The 14,331-nt window shown below is 45.3% G+C and overlaps 1 protein-coding gene across 3 annotated transcripts in view; it reads left to right on the top strand.

Annotated features, from left to right (window-relative positions):
* The window catches only part of zfand4 (zinc finger, AN1-type domain 4), a 13,943-nt gene extending 8,890 nt beyond the window's left edge, over window positions 1-5,053 (top strand). For all 3 annotated transcript variants that reach the window (XM_084458541.1, XM_084458539.1, XM_084458540.1), the window contains exons 7-10: window positions 1-261; window positions 383-437; window positions 2,200-2,317; window positions 3,971-5,053. The exon at window positions 1-261 is cut by the window's left edge and continues 1,029 nt beyond it. In XM_084458541.1, the coding sequence (XP_084314667.1) occupies window positions 1-261; window positions 383-437; window positions 2,200-2,317; window positions 3,971-4,106 (570 nt within the window). In that variant the 3' untranslated portion in view covers window positions 4,107-5,053. The remainder of the gene's footprint in view (window positions 262-382; window positions 438-2,199; window positions 2,318-3,970) is intronic.
* Window positions 5,054-14,331: the final 9,278 nt, after the last annotated feature.

Below are 14,331 nucleotides of genomic sequence, written 5' to 3'. Positions count from 1 at the left end.
GCCAACCAGGCCTGCAAGGAGCCGCTGGGCTCGCTCAGCAACTCCCAGCTCCGGGCCTCCCTGGCCTCCAGGGCCGGCGGGAGCAGCAGGGAAGGCCTCGGCCAGAGCCTGGGACTCGGGTCGGGGCTGCCTGCCGCCGGCGCTTCCGGACTGGGCCGACTGGGCTCGGCGGCCCCCCCCCTCCCGGCCAGCATCCAGCTGCTGCAGGACGATCTCCTGAGACGGATGTGCCCCTTGCACAGAGCAGCGGCTTCTTACATGGTGAAGACGCAACTAGACGTTTGGACCAGAATGCACTGGTCCACTAAGACCCAGTTGTGTTATGTGATATTAGGTTCCCCTCTTGGTCGTTCTCTCACATTCGCTCTCCTCTTGTTTTCAGTCATCAGACAGTCTTGGATCAGCTGGTGGAGCTTCCAGTTCAATAAGGAGGCTGGGTATGTAAAATATACTGAAACAAAGCTGCTATTACACCTTCTTGTGGGGCGGCTGTAGCTCAGTTGGTAGAGCGGGTCGTTCAGTGATCGAAGGGTCAGTGGTTCGAATCCCAGCTCCAACTGTCCACTTGTTGAAGTGTCCTTGAGCAAGACACCTAACCCCAAATTGCTCCCAATGAGCAGGTTACCTGCTTAGTTAGCACCTTGCATGGTAGCTACCGCCATTGGTGTGTGAATGTGTGTGTGAATGGGTGAATGAGAGGCCATTGTAAAGCGCTTTGAGTGCCGCTAAGGTGGAAAAGCGCTATATAAGTGCAGTCCATTTACCATTTACCATTCAAAGTGGACAGAATCTGAGGTGTGGATGTCCTTTCTCCTTAGAGACACTCAATGTGAAGTAGCCCTCAGTGACTCGCCTATTACACAACGTGGAGTCCAGCAGGGCCGTTTGGAGGAGTCATTTTGTGTTTGTACAGTAGCCCAGTGTGTGGCCTGTTGTCTGACTGTGTCTTTGTGCCTCTGGTCTATGATGTAGTGTGGGTTGCCACCAACTCAGACCGGGGTCACAGAGAACAGCTCCCTGACACATGGTTTGTGCCAGGGTGAAGACACACACACACACACACACACACACACGAAACCAAGCAGCTCTCTGGGATTGGTGCCAAAGTGAGGACACATACACACACACACACACACAAAGACACCACACTGGGGACTTGGCGTTAAAGCAACTATTGCTTTGCATGACCGCTGCAGCGTCTCACGACGAGGACATTAAATATTTACAATCATATACAGCTGCAGAATCAGCACTAGCAACAGGACAAACACATGCATGCATAAATAATACCAAAACATCCACAGCCTGTGATGCACAAACACAGCACTCCGTACCGAGAGGCGTGTTCTCACCCGGTTGTATGGCCATGTGACCAGATTTGTTTTACATAAGCCTGGACCAGGCAACCCATTTACATACCTCCCCAGTGTACCGGCAGCAAACATTTCCCGCACATTGCTCCGACAGATGTCACAGCCGAGGTGTGTTCCGCTGTCCAGCGCGGGCTCTCGACATCAGTGTTGGGGTTGTTAGCCGCCGTCGGTAGCCCTGCAAGGACAAGGTGGGGGTGGGGTAGGGAGGGAGCCACTCGTGGAGAAGACGGCAGAACACAACTCGCAATCCAATCTCATGCCTCACTGGCTGACTGCGAGTCGTCGTCGTCGTCCCCCCCTACAACTGCTACATCACTAAGATGTCCCCTTCTCCTGCTCCGCTACGTCTGTTCCTTTCTGCCCCCCCCCCCCCCCCCCCCTTGTCACTGCGTCAGCGCTGGCGAGTAACGCAGGCCTCGTCCACAGACGTGACAGAAGTGAGCAGAGAGCGTCCGACGCGCCACCTTAGGCTTTAATCGAGTCAGAGGGGGTGTGAACAATGGGCAGATATGACGTCTCGGTTTTAAATGGAGACCTAAATATGTTTAACATGATTTGTTCCCCCACTGGACTACTGGTATGGCGTTCTGAGATGTCATTCTGTGAGGGTTTTGGTTTTGTTGGACAAGTTGCCCTGCCAGTGGAAAGTCATGCGTATCGATTGTTGGTTTCACGTCTGGCTGCATAACACATTTTTTCTTGGTGAGATAATACAGATGCCCTTGACTCTGAAGCTAGTTAATGGTGGGGGGATAGCAGTCTTGGTGTATGTCCTCCCTGGTCTCCCCAGCTGTACTACAGTGCTCTCCCTCTCTGGCTGCCTCAGGTACTCCTACCTACCACCTGCCCCCAGTGAAGGCTGCCACGGGCAGTAAGAAGAAGAGCTCCAAGCACTGCTTCCTGTGTGGGAAAAAGACCGGCCTGGCCAGCAGCTACGAGTGCAGGTAGGTACCTGGACCACTTAGTTTTCTCTCCGTCTCTCCCTCACTCCTTCTAGCTCCCTCGTTATTGTCTCACAATAAGATTAAACATGAAACATTACACTGTATAAATAGGGGGGCAAATGCTTCTATATTAAAGGTACTGTATGCGTTTTAGGATTTCCTGTTAAACTAAGGAAAATTTTTGAAAGATTTTGGAAAAATGCAACCGACAAAATCCCCGAGCCTCCCTCCAAAGCCACTCCTCCAAACCTAGGCAGGAGGTAGATTGACAGGCAGGTAAGCCATCCAATCGTTTCAAGTTTGCAACTCAAAAGGATTGGACGCACTACAGTCCTGCGACTGCCACTGATTACGGATGTATTTTTAGTGTCAGAGCACTTTATTTATTGATTGCTGTCGGGATGTAATGAGAATTGTAAAAAAAAAAAGTGCTTCTGAGCCAAACCGCATACTGCACCTTTAATAATGTGTGTTCAACAATGTGAGTAGGGGTATAAAGGGCAAGGGTATCTCTGGACAGTGGACCACCATTTCACTCCATCCCTCCTCTCTTCTCTCTCTCTCCCTGGTGTACTACTGTACAGTAGTGCTGCCTAACCCATGGGTAACCATTCTCTGTCCTGCCTCTGGGTGAATATGATGCAACAAAGTGCCACCATAAACATGATTTCACAACATAAAGCCTTCTTGAGGTCCGTCTAACGAGTCACGCCGGGTTTAAAAGAGTTATTGAGGTTGGACAGGTTTGGGCACAGAGCGCTAACTGATAAGTTTGCAGCTTCCTGTCTCATGTGACTCAACTCTCCTGACCCTCCCGTTTGCTGTTATGCAACTCATGAGGTGCGTCCTCATAGACGCAGATGGCGTCTCTTCCACTTCATCTGGACTGATGGGGAAATGAAACCAAGAGAGGCTGATATTAAGATCCACCCCTGTAGAGAACAGTAACGGTCTTAAGGCCTGTTGGGCGACTCCGAACCTTACCCTAGTACTGAACATCGCAAACGTCAATGATTGATTCAGGTTAGCCATTGAGGATGGATTGCTGTCTCCATTTCAGGTCCTTAGTGAAGAGAGGGGACTCCAATGGCCCAGTGACCACAATCCTTTAGAAATGATCAATAACATGAGACTTACATCAGTAATTCAATCCAATTCAAATCAAGACCTTGCCAAGCCTTAATCTCTTTCCAAGAAACAGTTTTCTAACGATTAGCTTTGCAGTCAGTGCTGTAAGTATATTGATGAGAAAAGCCTCTCCTGCCTGCTGTCTGGCCCTGTAAGATAGTGCTTTATAAACGACAGTGCTTTATATAAAGCCTTATAAACTACAGTGCTTTATATAAAGCCTTATAAACTACAGTGCTTTATATAAAGCCTTATAAACTACAGTGCTTTATATAAAGCCTTATAAACGACAGTGCTTTATATAAAGCCTTATAAACCACAGTGCTTTATATAAAGCCTTATAAACTACAGTGCTTTATATAAAGCCTTATAAACTACAGTGCTTTATATAAAGCCTTATAAACTACAGTGCTTTATATAAAGCCTTATAAACTACAGTGCTTTATATAAAGCCTGTACGTAGCGTAAGATAGTGCCTTATAAACTCCAGTGCCTTATATAAAGCGTGGTGCTCTTCTCTCCCAGGTGCGGCAACAATTTCTGTGCCACCCACCGCTACGCAGAAACCCACGACTGCACCTACGACTACAAGAGCACGGGGCGCCGCTTCCTCCAGGAGAACAACCCCATCATCAGCGCTCCCAAGCTGCCCAAGATCTGAGCCCCGCCCTGCCCCTCCGCTCCCTCGCTCCACTCTGAACGATGGAGGGACGATGAACTAAACGGCAGATTTAGTGAATGAACAATTAAAAAATAATAATATTGAGAGTGAGAAGGAACTTTTTTTTTTCACCACTGTGTGCTTTTAACACCAAGTTTGCTTAAATAATGTCGACGAGCCAAGTGTGAACAAACAGAATAACAGCACACACTACGTAGCGATCACCTCTGGACAATGTGAGAACAAACTTGATCCGTTTTCACGTTACCTTGATATTTTCCCATAGCAAAAAAAAAAAAAAAGTGCATGTACATAGGTAGTTTTTGAAGACGTCTATTGCACGATATCAAGCGTATTATATCTATTTTTAGTTTTGTTTGTCGCATTGTTTTCTTAAAATAGGACTGCAGATCACTTTTCATGCGACAAGTCTTTGAGAGATGCACTTTAGAATGATCGTATTTATATATCAATGTTTGACTTTGACTTTTTCGTATTTGGACAAGGGTCTTGCATTTCTGTGTTCGTACAGTATTTGTTCTGAACTGTATTTACGTTGTCTGTCGTTAAAGTTAAATTGAGTTATTTTAATATTATTCGGCACCTCTCACCTTCCCGTTTCCCTTGGGCACACATTGTACATACAGACATCACTACATCACTACGAGGAATATGTTTCTTAAATCAGGCAAAGGCTTTACTCTCCTTGTTGTTGAGATACTTCAAGACAGTATGTTCTTATTCATTCAAGATCTGTTTTTTGACAAGTATGCAATCAGTGTATGTACTGTATGTCAGCTGCATACTTGATAATGTGGAGGAAGGGCTTCTGGTATTTCAGTCTGTATAATAAGGTGGTTGCCATATGAAAATCTCTTTTGTAAGATTGTTTTTTTCCCTGTTTGTTTTTAAATTACACAGCTGTTGTTGCAAAAACTTCTGTCACAGTAATAATGGGAGGTTGATCCAATAAATTGTTTCCATATATGATGAATCATTTACTTTCAGATGCAGAAGTAGATCTTTTATAGAACAGTGTGTACTACAGTTTCACTACAGTGCTCTAATGATATAAAGAGGTTCCATCTGTTCAAGAAAAACTGACCGTACATTCATGTAGTAGGTTATACTGTATGTATGTATAGATTACCCTTGGATAATGTTATTAGATTTTTCCAATAAGTCCTCCAGTTTCCAATTATTTGTATCCTTGGACAAACTCTGCTGCCTGCTCCTTAGACCTCCCTCATTGTTCCTCCTCCAGCCCATATTACAGAGGGGATGACCTCCAACTGGTCTCTCCTCACTGTCCCTAAGATGCTGAAGACCTAAGAGCAGCTCTTTATAGAACATGCTTGATGAATTCATGTCACATAGAAAAGGCCCGTCTCCCTCCAGACCAGGCGATTGGCAGCTCCTTGTTTCTTAGCAACAAGCTGGCTTTTATTAACCTCCGGAATGTAAGACTTGCCATCATACGTCCATCCGGTGAGAGGCGAGTGTGTGTGAATGGTGCTGGACTCAGAACTTTTTTTTTTTTTGTCATCCAGATGATTTATGGTTGCTGAGACCAATCTATCTATAGAATCCTGATGTGGTAATTGGTAGCCAGGGCAGGTTAGACAGGGTGACGCATGGCAGAGCTATCCGAGAGCCTGCATTCAGGAAACACTCATGTGAGTTGGAAGGAATGCTGTGGCGTGGATGCAGATTTCCACATCCCTCTGTCACTAAAATTCCATCAACAGATTTAAGAGCTCAATAACACACTTTTGGCCCTAAATGTTCTGTGTCTGTGTGTGTGTGTGTGTGTGTGTGTGTCTGTACATTGTGTGTATCTGAGACAGAGAGTGGAGTCACCTCACTCAGGAAAGAGTGAACATATCTGTTAACCTGCTCAGATTTGATGACCCGCCGTCATACATAATCAGTGTTTCAACCGGAGAAATTCCCATGGAAAAGGTGGAACACATCTCCCAAGTCTCACTCGTGGGAAACTTAAGAAAAGATCTGACGTCTGTTAAACAGAATCACATGTCCGACATAGACACAACCCTTTCCCCAGATGCTGAACAGCGACAGGGCCAGGTCCAGAGGGTCTGGATCTGATGAGGCTGGCCTCTTCAGGGCCAGGTCCAGAGGGTCTGGATCTGATGAGGCTGGCCTCTTCCCAAGGCCGGCTCCATACAGTGTGAAGCCAGGAGAGCAGAGTGCTCCACTCAGAGCTATAGAGGGCTGATAATACAACCAATTAGTGAGCAGAGTGTGATCTCTCCTGGAGGGGTTAACCTATCCAGTGTGCTGGATGTCCTCTGCAATATTAAAACATTCTGAAGAACCCTGCAGGGATTGAATGTTGCTTATGAAAGCCAAGCACTCGCTACTCTCATTTGCTAAACTGAACAGACACAAAACAATGCAAGGGAGTTTGTCTAAGAACGCCTCTCTGGTGCATTGAGATATTATCAATAATATGTTGTGTTTGTCATTTGAAACAACCCTCTAAAGCAGAAGTAGACTATAACACTTACTGGAACCAGGGTTTCTCTTTTGCAACTTAGAGAAGAGCAATGACCTGCATATCACTGTCCCCTCTCTGTTCTCTACACTTAACCTTTATTTAACAAGACGTATGTATTCTGACCTGACATTATCCTAATGTATTAATATCCAATCATACCTGGTTCACTATACTAAATCGTCAAACAGAGCACCATAAAAAGGTGAATCAATTAGTCCTGGGAAGTCTGTGTTCAAAGGCATCAATGTCAATGGATATCTGGTTTCATCATCCCATGAAGGCCGCTCTAGCCTTCCTCTCAGAAATGAGGATAGCCATGCACACTTACCCATCAATCTGTTGCTGACAGACCCATGCAAGTGTTATGATGTGTGATCTGCTGGACAGGTTATACTGTATGTTGAATGCAGAAGCACTGGTACAGGAACCGAGTTTCTCATTAGAACTGGGCCACAGAGCCCATGACCTTTTCCAGACATCAGAGATGACGGGTCTCAAACTCACCTCGCATGTCCTCCTCATGTCATCAGAGCGCCACACTAGTTACGACTTTGAAAGGTTAATGTGGCCATAAAATGAGAATTTGCAGCCATTTCCCTCATTTAAAGGCACGCTGCAGCTCTGGAAGTACGACAGAGGGGTCAGCTATGCACAAGCATTAAGCATTTAGCCCTTAACTTTAAACTAAAGTAGGAGAACGTTTGGCTCCAACACATTCCCTCTCACTAACATCCTGTTGAGAAAATCATGACCATTGATTGGGGTTCAAAACATGTTGAAGTCCTTTTCTTTGGTATTGTTGAGTACATTTCTCTTTGCAACATCACACTTTAAATCGGTGTCCAATACAATAAAGTAGAAAAATCCAGTTGTTGTGGTCAAATACAGTTCACTTCACTGTATAGCCTCTCAATTAGAGACATCCATGCCCTTTATAGTAAAGAAAGACTGTTGGGCCCAAATTGGCAACAGTGACACTGATGGTCAGAGTACTATGTTTTGTATGTTAAGTATGGTCATCATTGACCCATGTTATCAAAGTGCCTAAAATAGACGGGACAAACATAAATTATACTGTACTGAGATTACAAACTTGACCTAACAATAACATGTTTTCAAGGGTTGTCTCTATTAGAGCCACAGACATGAAACATTCTGGAAAAGGGGACCATCAGAGGGCCCTTGCGAGGCACTTGAAAGCCCAGTCAAAAACACTGTGTGTATGAATGAATTCATGAATGAATGAATTCATTCATTCATTCATTCATTTTTATTCTCGTGTCATGCGATCTATGTGGCCCATCCCATATGGGATCCCATACGGGCTGATGTAACAGTTGGTTGGGGGGTGCATCATAAAAAAAAATAACATAACATACCATATGACACATCAGTTGTTATTAAACAACAAAACAAACATACCGGTAGTCCTTCCAGTTGGTTCAAACTAATCCATATAAACAAACAAAGAAATATAACTCAGTGTTCATAGTAACATACTCATAAGAGAACAAATAAATGACTTTTACTTACAGTATACATTGCTCCTCTTCTCAATGAACAGGCCTTATCTAAAAAGGTTGCAAAGGAAACAGTTTCATATTGAAATAGCACCTTAGGTTTTTCACCCTGCTCCAGCCATATACATTCATTTTTTGATCTACCTTGTTATAAAGGCTTTGTCTAATATTATCATAGAATGGACAGTACAGTACAAAATGCTTTTCATCTTCCACTACATTAAGATCACACAGAGTACAAAGTCTATCTTCTTCTGTTGGGCCCACATATCGACCTGTTTCAATATGTAGGCCAAATATCCCAGCTCTAATTTGAGCACACAGAGACCGTCTTTCCTTTGACATGTTATACATTTCATACAGTTACTACATACTGTAGTTCTCAGTGCCATAACATGTTTTATTTCGCAAAAGGTGCGACGTTTTGGTTTAGAGTATATATCTAGTGCCCATCTGTCTTTTAGTTGCTGAACTATAATTTATTTTACTGTAGTAATATCTATTTTTTCTTTACTTTAATAGAGATCTTCAAGCCCAGCTCTTAAGGATGTCAGTCATGTCTGTCACCCTTGCTTCCTTTATCCTGATGTCCACTCAAACACCTGTCTTACAATTGTGTTGGTATTCAGCCCCAGTATCCTATTCCAGAGACATTCCATACACATACTCCTCCCAACCTCTTTGGGTTCCCATCCCATGTCTCCCATGATAGCTAGAGTTGGTGCAGACGTACCTGTATGCACACCCAAGAAGTATAGCATGGCTCTGTTGTGAACAGCCTCACTCTTAGGGTACTGTTGGGGCGGCGGTATAGCTCAGAAGGTAGAGCGGGTCTTTCAGTGATCGTAGGGTCGGTGGTTCGAATCCCGGCTCCTCCTGACTACCTGTCGAAGTGTCCTTGGGCAAGACACTGAACCCCAAAATTGTTCCCAATGAGCAGGCAAGCGCCTTGGTGTGTGAATGGCGCTCCGGGCCAGTGTAACAACTGGATGGGGAGCGCGTTACAAATGCAGTACCTATACTGTTTCCATCCCCATACTCCTGCTACCTGTAGTCTAACACTGGGCACACAGGTCTGTAATTCCCAACACACAGGTCTGTAATTCCCAACTCTCATCCCCAGAGACTCTACAATATCACTGCCGTTGTTTGCAGAAAAAGAGAACAGAGAGTATTGCCAACAATGTACATGTTCCTTGTCTTGTAGCCTGCTTTCTGTTTTGGAATTGTTCTACTCAAATATTTATATGTTAACACACCGGAACACAAAAGAACCCACTTCCCTGTCTTTTAAGGCTCAGAGATAATTATGACACCTGACAACATGAATAATGTTGCAGGGACTAATACATTCATGATGTGAGTGAGTGGGGTGGATGCGTGCGGCTATCTTTTCTAATGTCTGTGCATGGGGATGAGTATGTCATGCTCTGCCGAGTCCACTGTCAGCCTAGGAGGGACTGAGTGAGTGTCTCAGTATGGGGGAGATGATCAAGCACAACCAATCTGACAGGTTCATCCCAACGGGAGGCTTATAAACACAAACACACACGACGCGCGCACACACACACACACACAGGAATGCATACATGCCCCCCCCCCCCCACACACACACATTAATGAGAGAGATAACTTCAAGATTTCTTGACAGCTCTCAACACCATCAGCCATCTTCACTGCCTCAAACTGATCCAACTACACCCACTGACAGGCCCACCAGTGAGTAGCCTACACAGATCTCCCCAACGCCAGGAGAGCTCTCTCTCTCTGTCTGTCTCTCTCCCTCTCTCAGCCCCCTAGCTCTTTCTCTTTCTGTCTCTCTCTCTCTCCCTCTCTCGCTGTCTCCCCCCCCCCCCCTCTCGGTATCTCTCTTCTACTGTATGGGCTCTACAACATTAAAACATCATAGAACTCCAACAACAATTCTGCCTATTGAAAACCAAAAAGCTATTCCTCTGCCCTTCTGACCCGTTGTGGTGTGCTGCTGGGTCAGGGAGGAGCTCAGCCATGCAGGCCTCAGTCTAACCTCCAAATGAAACAGATTCCGTGTCTGAATTATACCGGCTCATCGAGGTTTGCACGAGTGTCTGAAACCGGAGTCATCCACCAAGCTTGTCTGGACCACATCTGATCTGATGGATTTGGTGAGTAATTTAGTTTCTTTCATCATAACGGACAGAGGGTAATCTCTCAATGTGTCATGTCTATATAAATAATCCCTTGTTTGGTAGACAGTCTATTTCCCAGACACACGCACATATCGCCTGGCATCCCCGCCGGTCTCTCTCTGAGGTGCCCACACACTGCAGACGGCACACAGAGACCCTGTTGTCCTGCCCGAAGGAGGGAGACGCAGACCGTGAATTAGTAATAGGAACAAACACAAAGACAGGCCTCAGATAGGCAGAGCTGAGGCTTTGAGTCAACAGAGGATAGATCCATCCTTTGAAGGACACTTGGTGTGATATTTAATGATCTGATGTTCACTGTTCAAGTCCGATGGACTTATAGCCTATGATGCGATAGCCTATATGGTTGATTAATAAGAAATAAAAAGCGCTGTCTTTATCACCATAGCATATAATATAATAAAAATGTGAGCGTCGTCTCTGACGCGCCTGCCCTATCTTTTTTCAGCCCTTCCATTTTTTTCACTCCATTTTAACGCGGAAGTCGATGCCGCATAGACAACTGTGCGCAGGCTGAGAAATAAACAAATCAGCGCCATTAACTCCTGAGGATACAGCGGTGAGTGAGCGTATATTTGTTGTTTCAACCTGTCTGTTATAACTTAAAGGAGAGAGAATGTCATCAGCAGAACATTTAGGAAACGTTGTTACTGCGCCTCGGTCTGTCGGAGACGTAGTTTAGAGGAGCGCGCGTGTCTAATGCTGATCTAGGATCGGAATTAGCATGTCATATGAAATACGTTTGAAATTGACCGTCAACGTCTACAACATTCTGCATTGTAGTTAATTAAGGTAGGTTATGTTAAATGAATTGGTTTAAGAGAAAATTAAGGAAAGACCCAGCCTATAATCCGATATTTACCCTGTTATTACCCGATTCAGCCTACGTGCTAGAGTGCTTGTGATTTTTTAAATGGTGCTGGAAACCCATTTCTCTATTCAGGATAAAGTGAGAATCAATGTCTGCTAAATATAATAAAGCCGGACAGTTGGTCTGCGAGAAACAGCAGCGATGTTGCGAGAATAGATGCGAGAACCAGGTGGTTGATTCTCATATTTTACATTTTCGTCTGGTTTATCGATACAAATAAGATCGTTGCATTTATTGACATTGTCAGAATAAGACCGTTTTGGTCAGGATGATGGGTGGGGTGACGGGAAATAATTGAAGCTTCATTCAGTCTCAAGCTCTCGGACGCAATTCCAGGTCCTCTCCCGTAATAAACACAGGCGTCGATAGGCAGCAGAGCTCTGAGCACTGACATGGGTTGCGAAAATGGGTCTTAACATTTATCCCTTTTCTCTCAATTTTCTCTGTATAACATTTCAATATTATTAACAGTTAACCTTGTTTATGTTGAATAGCCTATATTTAGGCATATTTACAATGTAGCCATCAGCAGACGCTTTAATCCAAGCAATTTACAGACTAGTCTAAGTGAACCTACTCCCAGTCATCGTCAGCAGTTAGTAAGTTTTATTTATAAAGCACCTTTCAAGATACAGAATCACAAAGCACTTTCCAGTCAAATAAAAAGCGAGAACAATGCTAGAGAAAAGAAGTAGGATGCTTGGCTTGGATTGATCCTGCAGTGCTGAATTTCTCTTTGGTGAAGCAGATGTTTGGGTAGTCACGAGGAAGGTCCGTGGTTCAGTCCCCCTCCTGTTACACAGAAGCATGACGAGGACTCTCAACATCCTGTTCCAGCACAGCTGGGTTGGGCACCCTCATGGTGGAGGGGAGTTCTTAGGTAGGATATCTGTGTACCGATGCTGAGCCCTGCGTGTGAGTGTAACTCATCCTGCTCTCCCTGGGGGTAAGCCCCTATAAGATCCTCTCACACACAATGTGACACCTTTTACTGTCACTGACAAAGAAAGTTGTTTGTACCCTAGTTACTGTAAGTGTGCATTTTGGATTCGATTGATTCTTTGACTTTGTGCCATTGTGTTCATTGCATTGTTTATTTGATCCCTTTTTATATGTGTGTGGTATTGAATGTCCAAACGACATCTTTCAAAACGTATCCCAGTCAGTCTTCTTGGTATCCATCTTGTCCACCAGCCCATCTGGCCAAGGCGGGCCCTGGTCCTCTGTCCAGCAGGCTTCTCTGCAGGTTTCAAGCCAGCCTGCTGCCACGGTGTGAAATCCCATCTATTCTGGGCTGAGCAGTCAGTGAACAACTTCTAACAAACAAATTATGAGTGAAAAAGTAATTAGTCAAGTCATGACAGACCTGAGAGAGAGAGAGAGAGAGAGAGAGAGAGAATGTGAAGACCTTATTATGACTACTAACAAGGCTACTGTGCCTGTTAATGGGGTATAAACCACCTGAATGTCCAGTGATGAGATTGCTATGTGCTATCGTGCATTCGCAAATTAACTCCTAACTCATTATCTTCAAAGGCGTCTTTTTTACACAGTAATGGAAAGAGGATCCTCAGAGGAGTTGAAAGCTCTTAAGACTTTTCTGCAATTAACCACCAACAGTGTGAGACAATGTGCTTGGAGTTATTGGGCAGCTGTAAATTGCTGTTAAGTGATGACATCACAGGCACATGTCCCCTGGACAATACTTTTCAGAGACGGTATCCAGTTACTTGTTGAAGCTACTGCAGTAAATCTTGACTTCAGTTATGTTATCCTGTAACATTGAACTGTAATGGAGGTTTGAACTGTAATGGAGGTTTGAACTGTAATGGAGGTTTGAACTGTAATGGAGGTTTGGTTTTCTTTGCCAATGGCATATAAGGGGAGCGGATACCATCAATATTTTAGAGGAATTGTGCAAATGATGAAGGCAGCATGAAATTTGTTGTTTCTTCTCCAGAGGTTTCTAATGTAATCTGCCTCATTGGCCATTTCAAAATCCAAGATGGCGGCTATTTTTCAAGTTGGCCACCAAATTGGCCCCCCAAAGTTGTTTTTTTTCATAGAAATGTGTGTAGTTGGTCGATTTGAATGATCTTGGTGGCAATTCCTATGGTGTCAAGCCTGTTGCATTGGATTTTCCTGATTTTATGTAGCGCCCGGCCAATTTATCAGTTGGCTTTGACCGCTATTGGACTATCCCAGATATATCGTATTGGTTTAGCGCACACAACACGATTGCTTGTCACATTTTTATTCACGTTGCCACATACTCCAGACAGACACAGAAGGGGTGCTGCCTTTTATTCCCTAGAGGCGTGAGAGCTCGCTGGTCACCTTAGCACCCGCTCCTACAGTTCCGGGGGAATTCAGTTAGCGAGGATGCAGTCGTGTTCGTCGTAGCTCCAGTCGTGGTCGTCGGCAGGCGTGGCTCTGGGACTGGGTAGCTGTCCGTTTGCACGCTTGTTTTCGTCTATGTGGCCTTCCAGGAGACTGGCGGGGTCACCAGCATTGTGCGCACGTGACTGCGTGTCACATTTTTCTTGCCGCTGCCGTAGGCTTACACTCCAGACAGACGCAGAACGGGCACAGCCCTTTCTAGCCGCTGATCACCTTGGTTTCCGCTCCCACGGGTCCGGGGTGAATTCTGTTTGCGTGTTGACTGGTAGTAGTCAACAGAGTTAGCTTCATCGGCGTACTGTTTATGTTGTCCGATCTGCACGAAATGCACAAAGATACGAAAACATTATTTTTGTGGCGAGGGTTAGAGCTCCCACCACACGTCCGGTGGACCGACTACGAGGATGAGGAGGAGGATGAGGAGGAGGAGGAGGAGGCAGAAGAGGTCCAGGCTCAAACTCCACCATGGCAGTCTCCGCGATGGCCTCCACCATCGGCCCGACATCCACCCCTGTCGACCAACCTCTGTGACGAGCCTGGTCACATAGCCCGTGACTGCCCAGCACCTGCGCCTAAAGCCAAAGCCACCCAGCCAGAGGGAAGTGAAGATGGAGTGGTCTAGTGAGGGGACCAACCACCCAGCCTCCGCCCCTCCTCCAAATACCGCTGCACACTGGCTGGCCGCCTAGGTCACACCAAGGGACTGTACCTGAACTGTCAGCTA

This window comes from Borostomias antarcticus (assembly GCF_949987555.1).
Source record: "Borostomias antarcticus genome assembly, chromosome: 25".
Classification (NCBI taxonomy): domain Eukaryota; kingdom Metazoa; phylum Chordata; class Actinopteri; order Stomiiformes; family Stomiidae; genus Borostomias; species Borostomias antarcticus.
This window is presented reverse-complemented; position numbering and strand designations above follow the sequence as displayed.